This window comes from Lonchura striata, chromosome 5 (assembly GCF_050655825.1).
Source record: "Lonchura striata isolate lonStrDom1 chromosome 5, ASM5065582v1, whole genome shotgun sequence".
NCBI classification, from domain to species: domain Eukaryota; kingdom Metazoa; phylum Chordata; class Aves; order Passeriformes; family Estrildidae; genus Lonchura; species Lonchura striata.
In genome coordinates, this window is record NC_140707.1 from 18946308 (window position 1) to 18968526 (window position 22219).

Consider the following 22219-nt stretch of genomic DNA (forward strand, 5'->3'; position numbering starts at 1 on the left):
CAAAGTTTTCATTGTTGTTGTTAACAGCTTTATTTTCTGAGGTTATTGTTTAGGTCTAAAGGAGATTTTGGATGTCAGTGCTAAGTGGTGGCTGGGTATTCAGGGGGAAGGTATTCAATGCAACTCAAAGAGACATTTTTCAAAGGCATTTTTCTGTGATATCTCATATATTTCCTTTCCTGACTAAAATTTTAATATATTTACTTTTCTGCTCCTCTGAGTTCATATTTAGAGATGAGGCTGTGTATCGATGGTAAATATCAGCTGTTGTAACAGCTTTGTTGTGCAGATTTTTTTCATCCTGAGCTGCTCCGGATGGGAGAAAACCTTCTGAAAGCTGGGCGTGTAACCACATCCTTGATTCAGACAATTATAGGACACACTTAAGCCTTGTCCACTGAATAGTTGAACTAACACCAGCCCCATTCCACCATCAGCCCCATGCAAGTATCCAAAGGGAAGACACGTGTGGCCAAAGGGATTTCTCTGCCTATTGTTTCCCAGAGGGTTGTTCCTCTGTGGAAGAAAAGCAGAGAAGAAAGTGGAAATGCCAGGAAGCAAAGCAGGAAATCCAGGAGCTCACAAAAGGACTGGAAACAGAGAGGGTTTTTGGGGCTGTTTAGTGCTGTTAAAAGAGTATGAACAAAACATCCCCTCTAGCATTATTTTCATGCTTGTGGTGACTGAGAAAAACAGATTTGTACGTTCTTTGTAATTAAATAAGATTATCTTGAGAAATGTCACCAGGCCCTCTTCTACATGCTGGGGGAATAACTGTGAAACAGTTTCCAAATACAAATGGATTTCACTGCTGCTCTTGCTGAGGCAAACAGGAAATGGAAGCAGGGCTTGTAGAAACCAATATCAGACCTCTATAAAGTGGTGAAACAAAGAGCCAGAAATCTCACAGAATTGCTAGAATATAATCTCTGGATGGCAAATCAATGATGCTCAAAGAGAAGGGAAATCCATGCTTAGAAAGTGGAGAAAAAAAGGTGTTAGTAAATTTGGAAACAATTCTGCCTTGTGGCTTAGTTCTTTGGTATGAGGGAGCTGTTCATGTTTCAAGAACAGCTCTTGCTTTTTATGAAGCCACAGAAGTCCCAACACAATCACCAAAGACCAGGATATTTGACATGAGGCTGATGAACAGAGCTATGATGGGCTAGAGCAAGGCTTAAAGGAACTAAAAAATCTGCTCCAGACAGAAATCAAGACAGGCTGTGTGTCTTCTGTCTGGAAGTAAGTAAATGAAAAATTTGCCAAAACCCCTCAATTCATTGTCCTCTGCTCATGAAAAGACGATGTTTAAGTAATGTGTCAGTGAGTGGGAAAGTAAAAAAAAAAAGCATAATTTGTACAATTTCTACAGAAAAATGTTTTTAAAAGCGCAAAACTCTGAGGAAATTGTTCTACAACTGCTAGAAATGGCACCAATTGAAAGACTTTTGCCAGGGGGAGGAGGGAATGAAGAAAAGAGAGTGGGAAAGAGATGATGCAGAAGAGCAACCTGAAAAGGTAAATTTTGGAAGCACATACACCAGCTGCTCCATTCTTGTTCACACCTGCCAGTTGGGCAACTCTACTGAAGGTGCAATAAGTGATTTTAAAGCAGACAACAGAAAGTTAGTACACCAGATTGTTAGATTGGGCAGGAGAACTACTGATCCCAAACTGAACAGTATTTGTGAATGGAGAGAAGTCGGAGGGGTTGGGAGAGGGAGCTGGACTCCAAAATGCACAGCAGGAATCTGAACATCCAAAGGTGAGAACGAGCTGATAATCAGTTTGGATTAAGTACAGCGAATCACTGAATCACAGGCAGGTTGATGGATGTGAGCCCCGGAGGGTCCAAGGATCAAGCTCCCTCCACAAGCAGGGTCATGCAGAGCAGGCAGCCCAGGAGAAGGCAATGAATGAATTTGTGGTGAGCATCCTCTCCTGGCTCCAGGGTGAGAGCAGCAATAGCTTTGTGCTCTGGAGGATGTGAAGTTTGCAGAAACTCTGGAGTCCCCAAAGGGGTAAAGTTTACACCTTCCTCAAAAAACACAAAAGAAAATAAATCCTGGTAACAGCCTATAAAATGGAAAGGTGGAGATTCACTCAAGGAACTTTTAAGAGAGGAGACACATCTTGATGCTTTAATCCTAAGGAGAAAGTAGCTCAGATCTACTTCCTCCTGTAAGGTATCCACTATGTTTCTGGTCTAAATAAATAAAATGGGATATAGAATACAACTGGGATCATTATAATGAATGGGATTTCCACCTGTAACTGTCTGGGAACTGTGGAATTCAAGGTTGCTAAAAGAATATTAAGCAATGAATGTCTGTAATGAAAAGCATTTCAACAAGAACATTAATATTTCTTAAAAGATAGAAAAAAAAAAAATAAGCCAAATCCCAAAGCCATCTCCTTTGAATTGCTGCGATGAGACCGAGCAAAGAAAAATCCTAAGAATGCGGATGAAATTGTTTTAGGTTGATGTGAAAATCATCACTTACCTACAGTAGTTAAAATGCCATTGTGTCCAATGAGTTAATAATTTTCACTTTTGTCTCCCCTCTCCTTTCTTTTTCAGTGTTAGTATTTTAGGCTTTGTTGGGACAAAAAGTAACACTGAAATAAGAATTTAATTCACATTGTGAGTTTAACTTCATTGTGATTTCCTATGGGAAAACGGTTAAAACAATATTCCTACAAGCATGAAATACAGCTCTAAACAAAGGCAGGTGTTTTGTCATTAGTGATATTCCTGTATCACCCACAGCAGTTACCTGCTTATCCTTTATGGCAGGGAGCTGGGCCATAAAGGAAGAGAAAGGCAGGAAAAAAGAACAAGAGGAAAAATTGATAACAACAGAGGCGCAGCAAAGCAAGAGATACAACCTGCACAAAAAAAGAAATGCTGGGAGTGAAGAGCAAATGTTTGATAGGAAATGGACTTGGAGCAGGGGTGAAGCTGCATCTTTGTGTCATGGGAAACATGAGTTTGTTCATTTTCTTCAGACCATCAGGTCTATCAAAAATATCTGAAGCAGACAGTAGTCATCAACTTTACAACAGCAATTTTAGGGGAGAGAAAGCTGAGAATGGATCTTGGTTTTGCTACAAGTTGAGGTCAAGCAAGTCTGAAAGCAGTCAAAAGAAATATATTTTATTATTTATTTAGAAATTAGGCCTGAGGGAAAGAAACAGTGTCTCTCAGCCTTCAGCTGTATGGGATCTTTTCTTGCCAGTTGGGCTTGCTGACACTTTCAGAGGGCACCTTGGATTCTGCAGCAGTTTGGGCCCTGTGTAGTTGACAGGACAGTGAACAAAGAGAAAACCTGAGTTCTTCTGCTTCCTTTTCAGTCTCCCTGTCCCCTCCTAGCACAGTGACTCCTGACATGAGGCTGCCTGGTTAACTCCATGAAGATTTCATTACTATTTTTTTTGTTGTTTTGTAAAAGCAGGAAAATTTGGGAATGATGGTCATTGTTTTCCCTGTTCTTCTTTAAACCTAGGTCTGTTCTGTGTGCACCATTATTTAATGTACCTCATTTAAGGGTCTTTTTACATTATTTCAATATAAAGAATGGAGATCAAGGAATTTGACTTTCTTATTGAAACATAGTTTTCTCCTTTGTTAGAATATTACAGAAAAGGTAGGAGGGTTGAAGGAATGGAACACATTATTTAGTATAAAAACACCTTTCTGGTTTTACCTTTATGGGGATATAAGCAGTGCTAAACCTAGGCTTGGTCACCTTATTCTGTGGACTCATCTCACTCTCACAGATTTCACCTCCATGTGAAAGGAAAATTTTTCCACACCTAGTTTAAAAGGAGCACATTTAAATTCAAAAGCACCCCACAAGAAGACCTTTTTTCTTAATATGACCAGAAACGGGATTCACATCTGTCTGTTTCTATGTAATGTCAGATTTAACTTACAGATCTTTTCTTAAATTCAGATGGAGCGTTTATTTCAGTGTGGATCTTTCTTTTCTCCAGCTCTCCACTATCAGGGCCTAGTTCTGGGAAATGAAGAGCACAAGGCCAAAACCCACTGAAACGACCATTATTTGTGCTTGTCAAGCACATCTCAATCTTTGTACTGCTCTGTCATCTCCTGGATACCAAGAAAAATGCTTAAAGCTTAAAATCGCTCAAAATTGAATCTCTGATGGGGACTCACCTCGGCTTTGCAGAAGTTAACTTTGCAGAAGAAGAATCACAGCAGAAAAATCATAGAATCATGGGATGGTTTGGGTTGGAAGGGACGTTAAATCTCATCCCATTACACCCCCTGCCATGGCCAGGGACACCTTCCACCATCCCAGGTTGCTCCAAGCCCCCTCCAACCTGTCCTTGGACACTTCCAGATATGGGGCAGCCACAGCTTCTCTGGGCAACCAGGGCCTCGCCACTCTCACAGGGAACAATTCCTTCCCAATATCCAAGCCAAACCTACTCTCATATCACATTTGAGACCTATTCTAAGAGAGGATTCATCTGTTGGTAAACAGATTTATACTGCCAAAGCCTGACCAATGCAAATGCCACTTTACCACCATTCATTTATTTAAATAACAAGATGAGGCATCTTGGAGTTCTAAATTAACAAAATCAAGGATCTGGTAATGTGTAGGTCTACTGAAGTGTTTGAAGTAGCTGAAAATCTTACTTTTCTTGGACAGTCTTGGAAAAAGTATAATTGATAATGGGTGGTCATAAAATAAAAATAAATATATGTAAATTAAAAGATACAAACCACCAGTTTTCTCACTCCTGTATTATGTAAAAATAAGAATGTAGCCTCTCATGGCCAGAAGAGCCATGAAAGCACTATACTTTCTCTGTGGATATAAATTTGTTAAGTGTTAAATATCCATATGGTCTGGGAGGGCTGAGATAACAGCCTATGGCAAGTTAGAATGAAAATACTTGAGTTTTTTTTTAAGCAAAGAAAACATGAAAGTCATTGCAAAGTTATTACATCCAGCTAATTCACCTTTGAATGTGCCTCAGTTTACCTCCCATCTCTTTCCCCACAGGTAACAATCCTACAACAGCTAAAAGCAAGAGATGTGGTTTTTGGCTCTATCACACAGCGTATAAAACCTGTCACTGTCAATGCCTCTTGCACAATCACAGCTGTTAGTTCTTTTAGTAGCTTTTTGAAGGCTCTCAGTCCCTCCCAGCCCCACCACGAGCTCCCCCACCCTGTCAGTGTCCTCTTCTCCTGCGCTGGTTCCTGCTCGGGGCCTTCAGGAGACTCTCCCAGTATTTCGCACTGCTGTGGAACAGCCGGACCATCTCATGGTCTTTGTTGTCCAGCACTCTGGGCAGAAAGAGAGAGGATTTCTGTGTCCTGCGGGTTTTAAAGCCCCTCCTGGGTCGTCCTTTGCCGTTGATGGAGACGTACCAGAGTCTCTCGGCGCTGGCTTTGCGCTTGGTGCCCGCCCTGCTGGGCACAGTCCGGTACAGGCGGGAGGCATAGGTGTTGTAACCTAGCTCGTGGATCCTCTCCACGAACTCACACTCAGAGTTGTAGCTCTCCTGGGAAGGAAACGTGGGAAAAAAAATCTTAAGCCAGACTCTCCTCAGTTTTAGGACAAGGACAGCGACACACTTGGTAAGAAAAGCACAGAAGGCAGGAGGGAAGCACTGAGCCTGAGCAAGGTGCTCCCATCAGCAGTGTGAGCACACTCTGTGCTCCAGAGACCCCAGGAAGCAGCTTCAAAACCAAACCAAAAACCAAGATGGCATGTGAATAGGAGTGAATAGCTCTGCTGATTGTTCAGCTGTATTTTTTTTTTTTTTTGTGCTTATCAGCTTAATGCAGCTGTGAAAGTGGACAGATTATTTAATTGCTGCCTATCAACCTCTGCCATCTATTGAAAAGGTAAAATCCCACAGTGTAATGTAAAATGTGTCTCTTCAATTTGCGTATTAGTCATTAGGTAAACTTGCAGACTGTTACATCCAGTTCAGACTGGATATTTGAGCAGTAAAACACAACTTTATGGAGCATCTTTGTCAGCATAACAAAATGAAAGCACACTCTACCTACCTGTGTTCTCCTCCAAAATGCCAGGCTGCTCCTTTATCACAAACTGTAAGGTACAATAGGCATGCATCCCAATTGCTCACACTTCACATGATCTGTCCAAAATTGCCCATTTTCACCTGCTCCTTGACTGGGAGACCTCTCTGCAAAAGCCTGGCATGAGGAAACCCTTCCCCCTCCCTGGGAGCAGGAGAACCAGCACAGACAAAGGACCTCCCACACTGTCCATCTTCCCTTAACTCCAAACCCATTCTTACTCCACCAGTGGGATTAAGATTTCAGGATCTAAAATGTGTGAAGCACAGAGGCAGAAGGGAACTACCACCATGGTTTTTTATTTTTCATTGTCTGGAGGGTGTGGAAAGGGCACAGGTAGCCAGGCTGAGGCCAGAAAAGACCTAGACCCTATAAGCAGCTTGTCTTTAGTGCTGTTCACTCCCCAGAAACACTGATGGGTGTTTAACAAGATTTTAAAAGATACCACATGTCCTGGCTTCCCAGCTGTGCAACGGAAGCGCCCTTCCTTGCAAGGACAAGATTTTCAGATGTTGTGTGCTGGAGCCCACACAGCCACCAGATGTAGGTGGATTTGTCCTGCTGCCTGCTTCCTTTCTGGCTGGGGAGGGTTTATCATATAGGATAAATCCAGAGGATTATCACAATCTGCCAAGGGCACGAAGGAATTCTGCAGGCTCAACAAACCCATCTGTTGGCATGAGGAAATGGGTGAACTGAGGGATAATGGAGTTATTCCAATACCATTTCATAAAATGCTCCCTGGATAATTATCCCTGAATTAGTTAGGTTTTTTAAACAGGGGCCTTGCACAGGGTCTTGGGCTAGAGATATCAGTGAAGTTGTTGGACAGGCAAGCAAAGACAGGAATTTCTCTTGAGCTCATCCCTTCCTGTTCCTGTGAAAAAAGCTGGAGTGGAATAGCATTCCCTGGATTGCCCCTCCAGCTCTGAAACACTAGTCTGAATCAGTCTCTCCCAAATTTGAGCTGAAAGGGGACAAATTATCTTTTCAAGTTATGCAGAAACCTTCCATGGCTGATATTCTTTGGCACGTGACAGATGAACAAACCAGAGAATGAACAATCAGATGACCTGATGCTCCTAGCACCAGAAAGGGAAGTCCAGGAGAAAAGGAGCTATCCTGCTCCTGGCTTTTCTGCACTTTAGGAGAGGAGCTTTTAGCTCAGAATTTGTTTAGTCTTATTTTAATTCAGTGTAAGTCATCTGAAGGGAAAAACCCCAATTTTGAAGAAGAAAGAAAGAAAGATGAGAAAAAATTGAAGAAATCATACTTTCAAATAATTTCTTTGGGGCATATGCTGTCTCTGAATTGATGGAGGAGGTCCATTGAAAAATATACCCATTTCAATCAGAATATTAACCAGAAACATACAACTGGGCAGCCTTAACTTTGGCAAGCACAGTTACCATGCCCTTATTCCTCTTCAGCTGCATTTTCATTTGCCAAAATAATTTGTAGTGTTGTTCTCAGCAATAGCAAAAAACCCTCATCTTTACATACAGACTCCTTAATCAGTGAGCATCATGTCAGGCACATTAGAGAAACTGGGTCGTAAGCCCTGCCCAAACACTTCTGAAAAGCTGGAGCTAAAGGTGTCAGCCTGGGGAGGGACAGAGTTTATTGTGTCACCTAGGCTGGGTTCATCATGGGAAAAGATCACATCTCCCAAGGCTATGTCCTGGTGCTCAGATCAACAGATTTACATCTAATGACATCTAGGAGGGAGCAAATTTCACATCAGCCATATTTTCCCCTCTTCAAACCTGCTTCCATGCCCCAGGATTCATGGGGAAACTGAACAGTTTGACTGTCCTGCAGTGAGAGATCAAAAGATTGCTGGGATGTAATCAAAGATAGTGGAAGAAATTCAAGTAGGGAGATACTGTGTATGGTACACGCTGACAACATGCCCTGGTATGTCCCTGAGTGTGAAGAAGTCTAAGCTGAAGTATTTTATTCACTCAGGGGAAATACTGTCTGGGCTGAGAAGGCAAGGCTCCCACTCATATTAGGACACCCCAGATTTTATCTCACAGATCAAGGAAAAAAATTAGGTCAAAGGAATAAAACACAGTTTTTATTTTCACCTTTATCTTCTTGCACCTTCTCCTTTTTACTTTCCTTGCACAGCTCTGCCTTTTAGTACTGCAATTTCTTCCACTGCCCAGCCATAAGCTTTGTGCAAAGGAACTCCCATCAGGAGGCTGCTTTCCTGTAGCATCAATGCTCAGTTAATTGTGGATACTCTTTACCTGACATGTCTCTGCTGGCATCAAAAATCCATATAAAATATGGACAATTCTGACATTCCACAAACCTGTGGCTGTCCAGGCAGTAAGAAGGTAAGAACACAGTTTTTTCCCCACTTTTAAGAATATACTGATTGGTTGCCCGTAAGAATTCCAGGCAAAAACCTCTTTTAACTTTACTCTTCTCTAGAAATGTAGATTTATAAGAAATCATTGCTCCACACTAGACCTGTTCCCCCCACAGGAAATGATAGGCACATGCCAGGCTTCAGTAAAACTTACTGATGCATACAGTCTGCCCCTCTTGTTCATGGCCAGGTATCTACCAGAGAACAGGCCCTTGATGGCAACGATTCCAACATCCACAGCAGTTATTTCCAGAATACCTTGAAACAGAATTAGGAGATGTGTTATTGCTCAGGTATAATTTTTTGAGATACATTTGCATGGCTGCTTACCTGAGGAGTGTGATCTCACAGCTACCACTTGCTAACATAAGAAACAGGGCAATCACGTGAATGAAATTATTATTATTATTTGAAACAATACAAAGCAAGGATGATGCGAGAACTGTTCGAGACAAGGTGAACAAGACACCTTAAGATGTCTGATTGAGATTGAACTCTTTCAAAAATGAAAAAGATCTGACACTGAACTAGAGGTTCACTTAATCCTATATGTGTATCAAAAACTTTAAATCCTCTTTAATGATTAGGAACATAAGAGCTCTTGACTTATTGAAGTCAATCACAAAGCTGCCCATTTCAGGACAAAGCCCTTGCTGAGGTTTCCAGAGGGTGAACCAGAGCAAGGCCACTTCATTTTAGAGCCAGGTGCATAATCATGAAAGGGACTTGAGATTTAGGAAGTCAATGCTGCCCTCCAGACAAGAACTGTGTGACTGTCTGAGACAAATTAAAAGGGAGAATATTTTCAGGCCAAGATGGGATCCTGCAACACGAGAAGTGTCACAGGCAAGGCCAGTGCAGCACCTGCCCAAATGTCCAGCCAAAGGTGCCAGGACAATGATGGAGGCACAAATGACTCGGTGGATGCTGTTGTATGTGCATGACTCTCCATCAGGCTCGCTCAAACCCTGCTCTCAGTTCTCCAGCCATGGCCTGATGGTTCTGTACTTTCTATGAGCGCTTGAAAGCAAGAAGTGACTCTGGCACCCAAACCTACTGCTGCCTTTTGGAAAGCCTGAAGGCAGAGCTGGGGTCTCATTCCCTGTGCAGAGCTGGATTGCTGGGAGCTCTGGGAGAGTTGGGCTGGGTCTGGCACAGCTGGTTTGAATCAGGCACCGGTTCGCTGCTGAAGGATGCCTCCTCCGGGCCGTGACAGCGAGGGGGGGTTTCTCTAGGAAATAGTGGTTTTCCTTTATGGACTTCAGACAGACCCCTGAGGTCTCCCTATCTCTGTGTGCCATCACCAGGCGGGATTTACGCATCCTGGGGTAGTGGGGCCGGGGCGGAGGCCGGGCCGTGCCCGGGCTGGGTGCGGGGGCGCCGGGGGCTCCCCCGGTGCTGAGCCCCGCTCTCGTCCCTCCTGCCGCCCTCGCACAAACCCCCTCACTCCCAACATATCCGCTTTCATCCTAATTACCGCCGCTGCCCGGCACATGTCACAGGGGACAGATGTGATTTAGCCGGCGGAGGCTTAAGCCCCCCGCGGGAGCCAAGCTGGGACGGGACGGGGACGGGGACAAGCGGGCAGCCCCGAAGGGCTCCGGGATCGGCCCTGGGAGGTGCCCGGGCACCGGCTGCCGGGCGGGCTGGGCATGGGCAGGGCTGACCCCCGGCGCAGCGAGCCCGAGTGACGACAGCTCGGCAGGGCTGCGCAGGGCAGGCTCGCGGTCCCCGTCGGGGAACCTTGGGGTTTGGGGGTCTCCTCCTACCCCGCGGGGATCGCGACCCGGCTCGGCTCGGGAATTCCCGACCGCTTCGAGAGCCGGGGGTGCTGCCAGCCCCGGGACAGGGGAGCTGCGCGTCTGGTGGAGCCAGCGGGGCGGCTCTTGGGACGCGGAGGCGAGGGGAGGGGACCAAAGCCCCGAGCCCGGGGGATGCCCCGGGTCTCCGCCGAGGAGCCACAGCCACCCCGGTGGGCAGCGGCGGCGGCGGGAGCGGCTTCGCCACCGCTCCGTCCGCCCCGTCCAGCAGCCGCTGCCCGCCGGAGCCGGAGCCGGGGCCGGGGCCGAGCCGCTGGTGCGGGCGAGGGATTCCCCATTCCCGCCAGCCAGGCCGGGGGGCCGCGGTCCGGTGAGCCCGGTACTCACTGAAGGCGCTGTTCTTCTCCAGGGTGCCGTTGATCCTGCCGCTGGGGTGGATCTGGAGGTGGTACTTGGTGGCACAGTAGAGCTTCCTGCGCCGGGGCGCTCCCCCGAGGTGCTCGTAGACGCCGCCGCGTCCCCCCGCATCCCGGCGCGGCCGGGGCGCGGCTCCGGCGGCCTCGGGCACGGCCGCGGCCCGCCCTGGGGACCACGGCTCCTGCAACAGAGTCAGGAACAAGATCCAAATTATGACCATTGTGGCATGATGGCCGCAGCGCTTAGCCTGCTGGGGAGAGCGAGACTCGCAGCGAGTGGCACCAGGGGTCCCATTAAAGCCGTCTTGCTAGCAGCACTCCGGAGATGCCGAGCGCACGCTGCTTCGAGCCGTGCAGCATCGGCAAGATTTTATCAGCCTCGATGTGGCCCTTTTATCTGTCTCAGATTTACTTAAATCAATAGACATCGGCAAAGGCCACCGAAGAGTCCCAGCTGTTTGTGTTACACACAGCTGCCGTGATCAGCCTTCTCCTTGGATTTCCAGATAGACAGACGGCATGCGTGAGACAGAGTCAAAGGGAGAGAGAGAGAGGGAGGGAGGGAGAGAGGGAGGGAGCCGCTGAATTTCGGCAGGAGACTGTGGGGAAAATAGTTGATCGACGGAGCATAGAAATAAAAGGAGCTTCCTGCAACAATAGCCCGATCTGCGACCAATTGATACAGAGCAGAAGAGGCAAAAGGTATCAGTCTCGTGTGAACTCCCAGAGTGCAGCGTGGATAAAATTACACAGCATCTCTCTCTCTCTCTCTCCCTCCCCGCCGCCACCGCGCACACCGCACACCCCCGCACGGGGGCCGGCTGCGCCCGCCGCCCGCCCCGCGGACCCTCCGCCGAGCGGAGCCCCCCGCGCAGCCCCCGCGCTCCGGGAAGGCGGGGGTGATGCTCCAAGGAAGCATCTTCGGGAGGTGGCTTTGGGGAGTGAGCGCGTTGAAGGAAGAGCAGGGAGGGAGGGGGTGCGGGTCCGGCTCCCCCGGAGGCGGTGGGGGGAGAAAACACCCCCGCGGCTCGTGCTCAGGGTCCGCTCAGCGTGTGCGTGTCCCCCTCTCTGCCCCCTTGAGGAGAGCAAACAACTGCTTTTCCTGAATCATTCAGCTCACGTTTAGGACTAATAGGTGTTGTTTAGATAGAGCTTTCACGAGTTAATAATTCCCAAATTAACTTAGACAAAATAAGTCCCGGCCAGTGTTCCGATGTACATCCCTGAGTGCATTTGCAAGAAGTCGTAGCTAATCCTTTTCCTTGACTCCTGGAAAGTGCCTGGAAAGTCTCATTAGCTGGCGTGGAGCTGCCCTCGCTACCCTGTCGCTTCACACCACTGCCTACGCTTTCAAAAGAGGATGGAGCTACCTATAAATAAATATAAAAGAAGGCAAAAGGTTCAACAGCTCCGTGAATTACGCCGTCCCTGCGTGCTCCTCAAAGGCAGTTCGTTAATTAGATTAGCATCTGAAACAGGCAGTAGGAGTTTTGGGGAAGTGTTTGAGAGATAATTAGTATTAATGTGCTTGAAGGGCACAAAAATACACCTTTGAAGTGAGTCACGTCAGAATTCAAGCGTTTGCCCTTGATCAATATAATTTCTTTTTTCCGGAACTGGTGAACATGAGGAGGTCTATAAATTTTTTTAAAGACCTTTCTATGTAGAGCAGGAGTATTTTCTTACACGTTAAAGATTTGTTTTAAAAGGGAAGCTTTTACTAGCGGGAAAATAAGGGAAGGGGTACGACCTTATCCTAAAAGGAATGGCAGGAGGACGAAACTGTTTCGAAAGCTACTCCCCGTTTTAAGATGTGCTTAATATTTAGTAGTTCTTCAAGGCTAAAAGGATTTTCATTATACAGTCGTCTGGAATAAAAGGAAACACACAAAAAAACCCACAAGCACCCTCTCCGCCATTACCACCCTTCCTCCCCCTTTTCTTCTCCACAAGTTAAGCTCCAGCCTCACAAGGAGAGTTTGATCTGGGGATGATAAATGTTTGTACAATTAATTCTTTATTGCTATTCTCCTACAATGCCACTGCCAGGCAGTCAAGTGGTTCCAGCGTATCTATTGGAAGTTAAAAAAGCAGTATATGCAAGTAAAAATATTAAACATGCAGGACCCCGATTTTGGAGTGTATGGGTTGAGGGGACAGAGGTGTTGCTTGCGGGCCAAATCCTCCAGTCTCTCCTAAAAGAAGAACCTCTGTGGAAAACCTTCCTCCCGGGGATGCTCTGTAAATCGTCTCCTGGGGACTCGTAACCTCTGACAAGCTACGAGACAACTGTGGCAGCAGAGAAATAACTCTTAACGTGCCACGAGTCTCCTGAAAGATGCTTTCACCGGCACCGCTGGAAGAGAAGATAAAACACAATTACTGACAGTAATTACAACGATCTCTTAAGAGCAAACCTCGGCTCTGTCCTGAGCCTGGTGCATCGCCCGGTGGATGTGCATTTGACATTTTCCGTTTCGGGATTCGCAGGGCATTTTCATTAGCGCTCTGAAAAAAACCCCACAGCAATCCCGCAAGATCCTCCTCCCACCCCCCACCGCAGTAATAAACCCCAAAGACCAGTGGGTGGAAGAGTAACACGCTAATGACTTTTGCTCAAATTGTTTCCATCTTGATCACATTTTCATAATTAGCGCCATCAGCCACAAATCTTTCCGCCCTGGGCATCTGCCGCAGCCAGGCTTCCCGAGCGATGTGGATTCTGCTTGTTAAGGGAGGGGAGCACTCACAGGTCCATCATTAATGGTCCCCCTTTCAAATGAAACCAACCCGACCCCCACGGAAATATCAAAGGGCCGTAACTACCTCGTCTCATTCGGGCAGCACCGAGCAGCGAACAGCCGAAGTCGTTCTGCTCTGCGCAGACATCTCCACAATAAAACATAAGCCCACTCTTGTATACGTTAAGTTTGTCTGGTGACCATTTTTGAAAACAAAAAGGGTCCCTTTGATGTGGTCTGATTCTAACAGGGGCTGCGATGTCAGATGTGGTCTACAGAGTCTTTCTGGAAATATTTTTAATTATGCCCCAGAGCTCCTTGTAGCTCCGAAGTAATAATCAGAGAGCGCTTCCACTCTGTCACTTCATGTTGGGGGGGGGCGGGGGGGGGGGGGGGGAGAAGAGGCTCTAGACCGTACGTAACTAAATCAGAATTACGGCTGATAATGATCTTCTAATTCTCTCGAAGTGTGTGAAGTTAAATGGAACGCGGTAGGGTTCTGTTATTTTTTTGCTAACGGGGTATTTCGAAGGCTTCTCTCAGTTCAGCCACAAACCCAGCGTTTCTCCTGCAAAGCCATTAGGTGAAAGAGAGTATTTGAGACAGAGATTTTTAGCCTTGTAAGCATGTGAAGCACTGGTACTCTGAACTAATTACTCTCCGAGAAGGAATATATATATGTGTGTGTGTGTGTGTGTGTGTGTGTGTGTGTGTGTGTGTGTATGTATTCGGATATAAACGTCTAAGATCTTCATGAGATACAATTTTATTTAAGATTTACCTAAGCGTAAAGATTAAAAAAAAATGGACAAAACTTTGAAAGAGCCACCTTTAAGCTATAATAAACTTTACAAACACCCATCTTGCAGAGATGGGGCTGTGAATCAGGATGTGCTGCTCCTCCGCGCCCGGCACTGATTTACGACCGGCCCGTTATTCGAAAGAGAAGGAAGTCACAATTTGTAGAGCAATAAATACCGAGGCGGTGGGTGGAGCCCCCAGCAGAAAAAAAAACAAAAAACAAAAAACAACAAAACAAAACAAAACCCCCAAAAAAAAAAAACCGCTCTCCTTCTCTAATTAAAAATCCATCCCAGCTCGGCTGCGGAGCGTGGGAAGGTCCCACAGAAAGCAGGTGCGGTGCTGCTGAGGTGTGTTTGCGATGTGCTAGTGGCATCTTCCGAGAGGAGCTTTCCTCCCTGCTGCAGTCCCCTCGCACCTGCTGACACCGGGAAGAGCCCCTGAAATCCAATTGATTTAATTCGGCTATATTTTGTTTCCTTTGTTCTGTCCTGGCGGGGTTATTCTGCACCCCGCGAACAATATAATCTTTTTTAAATGACTTTCCAGACCACACAGCATCGCGGTACCCTGCTCTGTAGGGGCAGACAATGCTGTTTGTTGGATTGGACACTGGTAGCTCCCAGAAAGCAGGATGCAGGCAGAGTGCAGGAGGAAAGCTCTGGAGAGGAAATTCACAGCTTCTGAAGTTCAGGTTGCTTTTCCAGGTGGGGGAAATAAGACATAGGTAATTTCCAATGAAAGCACACGTAAAGAAAGCTATAAAAGAAATGCTAAACACATAAAAGGCATGAAATATTTTTTCTCTTTATCCACTCATATGAAATGATTTTCACTTTTATAGTAACTTTTTTTTGTAGTTTATGAACAAACAATCTGAGGTCATTAGGATGACACAGCTGATTCCACACATATTATGTGAGCTATTGCTATATTGCCCTTAAGACAGTAAATTAGTTTACAAGTTTTGATCTTTTGTATTTTGGTTAAAACATTATATAATTGAGATCTATTTTTGTTGTTTTTGCCATTATTAATATTTCAAGATGCAAGTACCTAAATCCCTTACTCCTACTAAATTCCTACCAAAGTTGGTGAGTTTCTCTGTCTGAGGACCGAGGGATTAATCCTTCATTCAAAGTCCATGGAATTCACTAAGAGCCTTTTCTTTAATGCCAGTGAATTTGGATCAGGCCCAATCTTATTACTAAAAAAATTATTTTCTGTTGTGCTCTAATAATCTCTTAATGGTTGACTGAATTAAAATATTCAAAACAATGAATGCAGCAACATTAAAGGAGAAAAAACACCAATTTTTTTACCCTCTGTTGCTTACTCCTTTTCAACACAAGACACAAAGGAAACAGTAGAAGAAATGTAACAGAGAAAAATCTGTGATGGTGAGGTTTAGATGACTGTCACGTGGCTTGGACAGATCTGTGGCAGGCTCAAAGCAGGCTACAATAGCGATATTCAGACTCATGCAGAACTGTAAACTGCAGCCAGGAAAATAACCAAACATAAAGATATGGGATAGTCCAGAAGAGGAGAAAGGGAGTGCAAAAACAATAGAAATGTAATTTGGTGGTAACCTGGAGACCATGTTAGCATACCTGCTTCACACCTTTGATATCTCAATCCTCACTTAATAACCTGAAACATTTAATAGCCAGGAAAAACTTTAATCCCTATTTTTTTGGTAACACAGCACGTGTTTTTGAAATCAGAGTTTTTTCTGATTTACACAGGAGCCTGGTGTACCTGGGAGAAATATCTAGCCCATATCCATGATGAAATTGCACTTTGTGCTTGAAGGACCTGCTGTTCAGATAAATCTCCTACTACTTTTAGAATTTATCCCCCCATTGCTTTCACAATCAGAGGCTTGTTATGATCTCACTCAGCCTTGCAAATCTTTGGGAATTGGGTTACCAGAAGATAAAAGATCTCTCTCTTTCTCCAAGCTGTGGCTGATCAACACTTTGCAAAATCAGATGACAGGCAGAGGGGTCAGGCCTAGGTCTGTGCATGGGGTGCCCAAGCAGCAGGGATAAAACCTGGAAGTGGCTGCCTTAGGAAAATGCCACATGCTTAGACATTTGTCCCTGGGGGAGAGAAAACTGGTGCCAGGAATGATCCCCTCCCCTCTGAGGATCAGCAGCTGTTGCCTTTAAACTCTTCTGGAAAGACCACTTGGCAAGATTTGCATCATACGCCCGGGGCTTTCCCAAAAATCCCGTCTATGGTTATATGTGGACCTCAGAAGGCCACAATGCAAAGTGTCTTAAAGCTACTTCTATCTCCAGGGATAAGGAATGGGGCCAAGGAATCAGGAGAAACACAGGCAGGGAAAGGTTATGTGATTTTAAAATTGAAAAAAAAGCTGACATAGAGAACAACAGAAACATAAAGTTAGTACCTTAGATGAATTTCAGAAGAATTCCTCTTTTCCCATGGGGAAGAGGTGAGGCATTTGTCACAGGGGAATGATCCCAGGTGTGTTCCTCCACCACACAAAACAGAATGCCACAGAGCAATGGTGAAAGGGAAAGGTGCAGTGCAAAGAGGGAATAAGCTGAAAGGATCTTTCCCTTTTGTACTCCCTGCATTTATCTCTCAGAGCTTGGGTGGGACACAAAATGGAGCAATTAATAATTCCTGGGGGTACAAATAGGTGAGTTTATCTCCAGTCCCCATGTTCCCAAGGACTCTCTGGTTATTTGTTTCACACAGTGGCCACGACCTCTCTGTTTCACCTCTGTGGGGCAGGTGGGAGGCACTCAGGACACACCTGGAGAAGCTTGGGATAGAATCAGGGTTATTTTGCTCCCCTCCAGAAGGTCTGCAATCAAGGAGAATGTGGGATCAGGCTCTAGGGCTTAGCCAAGCCAGTAGAAAAGTGGCCTCCACTTGATACAGACCCCTCCCAAAGTGGGCATTTAATCCCACAGAGAGAATAAAAATCTCTCTTGCTAGACCTGGAACTCTGTAGAGGAAATAAGCTGCTGAGAAAAAAACATATTACCTGTCTTCATTTTTTTTTTTTTTTTTGTATTTTGTGAAAGCAGAAGTCTTGTTACTTAAATCCTCAAAACAAGCCAAGCCAACAAGGAGGAATGCATCTGTCCTGTTCTGCCACTGAGTACCCCACGTTAGCAGATGTGGCCTCAGTCCCTCTGGTGCTCTTCTGCAGCACTTAAATTTTTTTTTTTCATAGCAGTTCCATTAATTAGGGTACTAATCAATGGATTCATACTATGTTCTAGATATCCTGTACCTAAGACAGTGCATCTAAGAAAGAAAGGGGTAGATAAGACAATTTGGGTCTCTAGTTTCAACCCAATTTGGCCACCTGAGCTGCTAGAACTGAAGGTATATTTTTCACCTGTAACATAAAGAGGGAGTTTCAATAATTGAATAGTGTGTTATCTCAGTGCACTTTCTAATCTGAGACAGTCTTCTACAATTTCCCCTGCCCTCAGAAAAATATTATAGAAGTGGTGACCCAAATTAGCAAAATTATCCAAAATAAATAAAATGTGCCTGGAATACCTCAGAAGGAAAGTGCAGATGCAAGTTCTGAGTGGTGACAACACAGAAATGGATTAAGGGCTGCCCCGGACAAAGCTGGTGCTGCAAAGCCACAGGGGAAGGGTTTTACCCAGCTCCTCTCCACTTGCAGTCTCTGGTTTGAATCAGTGATTTTTAGCCCCAACAGACTATTTTCCCATGGAGCACAGCTTTTTGGAGGGAAAGGGATGTGGTGTGATGATCAATAAAAGAGGTCAGAGCGTTTTCTTTGCTGGAGGTTGCAGAGCTGCAGCACTGCTGAGTGCTGTGACTCAGGTACCTGTGCTCAGACCCCAACTTCCAGGTGAAGCCCAGGTGTCCATACAAGTCTCAGCTCTGGGGAATCTTTGTCCTGCCAGTATCCCACATGTGCTGGAAGCCACCAGTGAATTTCTAATGGATGTTTTTCCCAGTGCTTCTTTGGCAGCAATCTCTCTTTCCTTGCAATTGAGTAACATAAGCTCATAAACTCAGGTCAACAAAACTAGGATCTAATGACCAGTATTATTTTTTATGTCTCTAAACCTCATTGCCACATCTGAATCCCCTTCACTGTTTTCTTTCAGATGTTCTACTCTCCTGAAAATAAGTAAAAATATAAGATCTGCTTTCGCTCCTCTAGCTGGGATGGCTGACTGGTAAGTAAAATTGATTTTTTTCTGAAAGAAAAAAATAAATCGGAGACTCCCAGGACAGATGAGTTGCATCCTATAAATGTGGCATCTTAGAGAGCTTTACTAAGGCCTTTTTTTTGGCAGGTATGTACAGAGCAGAGTTTTTCCTGTGGCTCACTTAAAAAGAACTGATGCATCTGGCAGAATCCATTCTTTAGTGAGTTACAGGAGGCAGAGTCAGCACTTATTTGTGTTCTTTTGTGTCTTTATGTCTGAGCAGTGCCTTCTCCAAAGGGTGTTTGTTGCCATGAATCTCTTCTTGGTAATCCAGTCATTTGGCCTTAATAGACCACCTCAAAAAAATTAAATTAAAAAAAAAAAAAAAAAAAAAAAAAAAAAAGAAGGATAAAAGGGTCTGTGGAAACTTTCAGGTTTATTTTCTTTTCTGAAATCACTTGTCGTCTGATATTAACACTTAACCACTAAACCCACTGACTGCCTGCACAGACCAGTTGAGGTTCCTATCCCAGGAACATTTTTCCCTCCTGCCCCATTCCAATATTTTATTGTATGAAAAGAGTAAATGGGAATGTGAAGAAGTCAGACCCCTCACCTGAGGTCCAGGGCACCTTCACCTGTTCATCTCAGGAGTGCCTTGTCCATTCATTTATGAATGAGGATCCTGGGGTTGTGCTCCAGCTACATCTGAGTGCAACATTGCTCCTTAAAAACTGATACCTGTATCAGACCTCAAGAGTGAATCTTGGACTATTTTTCTGAGATATTTCTTTGGATAATTTTCATTCACAGGGCTCCTCTGAGATAAATCAGTGAAGTTATTGTCAGACAAGCATCTGGACTGAAAGAGAACAGTGGGTTTTATAATCACCCAAATTTTCCTGAAGCGGAATGCAGTCTGAAATTTTGAGGTTTTAAATGTATATATATTTTTTTTTTCAGGTCACTCATTAAAATCTATTCTTTGCCCAGAAAGAAGGACACCCACCACTGAGCAGATACACAGACACACACACAGACACACCTGCGGCCCCTACCCGTGTGTAATGCCTGAACTTGCAAGCTCTTTGTCATGGGAGTAATCTTTATTCACGTGAGCAACCCCACAAGACTATTCATGCAATGGAGAGTTACTCACATGAGTAAAACTTTTGCAGAATCAGGTCCTGGATCTAACAACAGCATTTTAATTACAGACAATCCCCAAGCAATGTGTACAAAAGAGTTTTTTTCCTGGACAATAACAAAGGTTATTAGCCTGTTCTTTTTTCCCCCTTCTTGCTCTTTGATTTGAAAGGAGGCACCAATAATCCAAACCAAATAAAACTGACCTTTGAACCTTTTTTGCTGTACTTTTTCTCATGCCATGATTTCTTTAGTCTGTTAGTGATCTGAAGGCTCGTTCTGGGCTACAGCCACTTTCCCAGACAGGACTGCCTTTCGTCCCCTGACAAATCACTGCTGAGCCCCTTTTGTCCTGCACCACTTTGATCTCACCTGCCTGTCAGGCAGAAAAGAACTCCCGTACAGTCAGAATGCATTGCAAACAAATTGGCAACCATTTCATTCCTGTGCACCATTTTCAGCAGAGATCAAGACAGAGATAGAGAATTTTTAACCCTTTTCTCGACCGGCTGGACTGTGAGGGAATGCTCAGTTATGGTGGATTGATGAGATAATTTATTAAAAAATTGAAGGATTAATAAAAAAGCAGTGAAAAAAGCCTCAAAATCTCTCTAGGTCAGAGTTGCATGGCATATTCTCTCTCAAGTACAAAGCAGTTATTGCACAGTGGGCAGTGCTATGCTCAGATACAAGCTTTGTAGAAGATCGATTCCCTTTAATTGGACAGCTGCTTAGGCATAAACTAAAGAAACATAATAGGTATTCTCCAATGTGAATGAAATTAATCCTATTGTAAATAACCATTGGAGTACTTAAAGGGATATCTGAATCTTTTCCAATATCCAAACTTAACCATAGGTGAGTTTCTTTCCCAGGTTAATCTAAGTAACTTTTAATGTTTAATAAAAAAAATACAGTTCTTCTATCTATTAGATAAAGTTTAGAAAAAACTTTATATAGCAATTGTCAATGACTCTATGCATTTCACTCTGTGATATTGGAGGAACCCAGTCCCTGAGCTTGGATTTGCAGGATCATAGGTGTAGTCCATAGGAGTTTACCATTTATCTCCCACCATGTGCCAGCCTCCTTGCACAGCAGCAGCCCTGTTTACCCAAAAGGCAGCTTTTTATCAAATTACCTCTCCACCTTTATTTTAGCCTAGCAGTACATGTTGTACTCAGAGAAAGGAAATTTAACACATCCCTCTCTTCTATTTAAAATGATTGAAAGAAATATAAACTTTTGGAGAAAGCAAAGCTACACCAGTGATGAAACGGAGAAAGAGCATTCAAACGTGTTGTCAAACATACATATGTATGAAACAGTGGCATGCTGCACAAAAAATATTTAAATAACATTTTATAACTGAAAGTTCGATGTTTCTATTTTCCTGGCACACTTACCTGATACAAACAGTAGTGATTACTTTGTTGATATCAATATATCCCCACATATTTGTTTGGTTTAGAGGGTATAAATTTTTCTTTCACGTGTTACTCTGCTGATTCGTCCACAAGGAGAGAATCCTTTATTTGGCAGAAAAAAATTTATCTGAAATTAAAAGGTAAGAAGCTGCTTAAGAACTGGTTATCAATGTTAAAGGAAACTATTTCCACATCTCGGTTTTACTCCATTGTTCTGATGTCCTGATAATGTTTAAATACACATGAGATAAAAATGCTGTTGCTTCTTGACAGCGAAGCATTAGATTTTTTTTTAATTGACCTTAGTACAGCTTCATGTTCTGGAATCCCAGTTCCAAAAGCATGTGAGCAGAATCTCAGTATCAGCTAAATTTTTCTGGATGGGAAGAAATTGTTGGCTTGGTTACTCTATCATGGAATGATGGAATCATGGAATGGTTTCGGTTGGAAGGGACATTAAAGTGCAATCAATTCCATTCTCCTTCCCACAGGCAGGGACATCTTCCATTAAATCAGATCTTCATCCAGCCTGGCCTTGAACAATTCCAGGGCTGGAGCATTCCCAGGAGAATGTCCTTCAATTTCCTTCAATACATATAAAAGGCCAGTCATGGTGGAGGAGTTGAAACACCTCTTGTGAGCATACCCTTGGAAAATGGACAGGCTTCTGTATTTTCACTTCTCATTCCCAAACAGGGTCAGGATCTTTTCAAAAGCATCCCTTCCTATCTCATCTCATCCTTCCCCAAGGACATTTCATGACCACCCTTTTTTGGGTGATGCCCTGTGTCTCCTAACCTGCACTCAGCCTCTAAGAAAAATCTTTGAGAATCCTCTTTGATTTGTGCAGAGCACAATTTTGTCCCACCAGCTGTTCGGCAATTAATCCTAAATTGCATAGTTTTAAACAGGGAATCCTCTGTATTTGCACTCAGTAAGTTTGGAGTAGCGTCATTTTTCATGGAATTTCATGGGGATCCTGGTTGTGGCTGGGCCAGATTATCTACGCCAGCTCTAGGAAGAACTAGACCTAATAAATATGTGGTACATGTGGTGATGCTGCTGCTTTTGCTGTTAACCCAAGCTGAACTGCACTGCTGCAGATATATTTATAGGGGAGATGGAAACCAAAATTCTGTAAAGACAACAATATATACAAAAACTGGGAATAAAAATTCCAAGGAGATGTTGCCAAAAGATGCCAGGGAGAAGCTCCTTCACCATTATGTTCTCCAGGTATCTTTATGGCTACCACTGACCCTTCTGTTTTAGCCAG

At 44.3% G+C, this 22219-nt stretch overlaps 1 protein-coding gene and 1 long non-coding RNA gene across 3 annotated transcripts; one reads left to right on the forward strand and one right to left on the reverse strand.

The window, feature by feature from the left end:
• Positions 1-6: 6 nt before the first annotated feature.
• FGF3 (fibroblast growth factor 3) lies at positions 7-17175 on the reverse strand. 2 transcript variants are annotated; one of them, XM_085579921.1, is made up of 4 exons: positions 16609-17175; positions 10619-13003; positions 8626-8729; positions 7-5544 (listed from the first exon to the last, which is right to left on the reverse strand). In XM_085579921.1, exons 2-4 carry the CDS (start codon positions 10866-10868, stop codon positions 5212-5214), a joined length of 687 nt encoding a protein of 228 aa, XP_085436047.1. In that variant the 5' UTR covers positions 10869-13003; positions 16609-17175; the 3' UTR covers positions 7-5211. The 2 variants fall into 2 exon arrangements, with proteins under 2 accessions (XP_085436047.1, XP_085436046.1); XM_085579920.1 differs by lacking the exon at positions 16609-17175 and adding an exon at positions 13065-13794 and having other exon boundaries at positions 10619-10829.
• Positions 16868-20330, forward strand: LOC146767263 (uncharacterized). The gene is made up of 3 exons (XR_014955516.1): positions 16868-17561; positions 18326-18397; positions 19334-20330. It is a non-coding gene; the product is annotated as an uncharacterized LOC146767263 (long non-coding RNA).
• The last annotated feature ends 1889 nt before the right edge of the window (positions 20331-22219 follow it).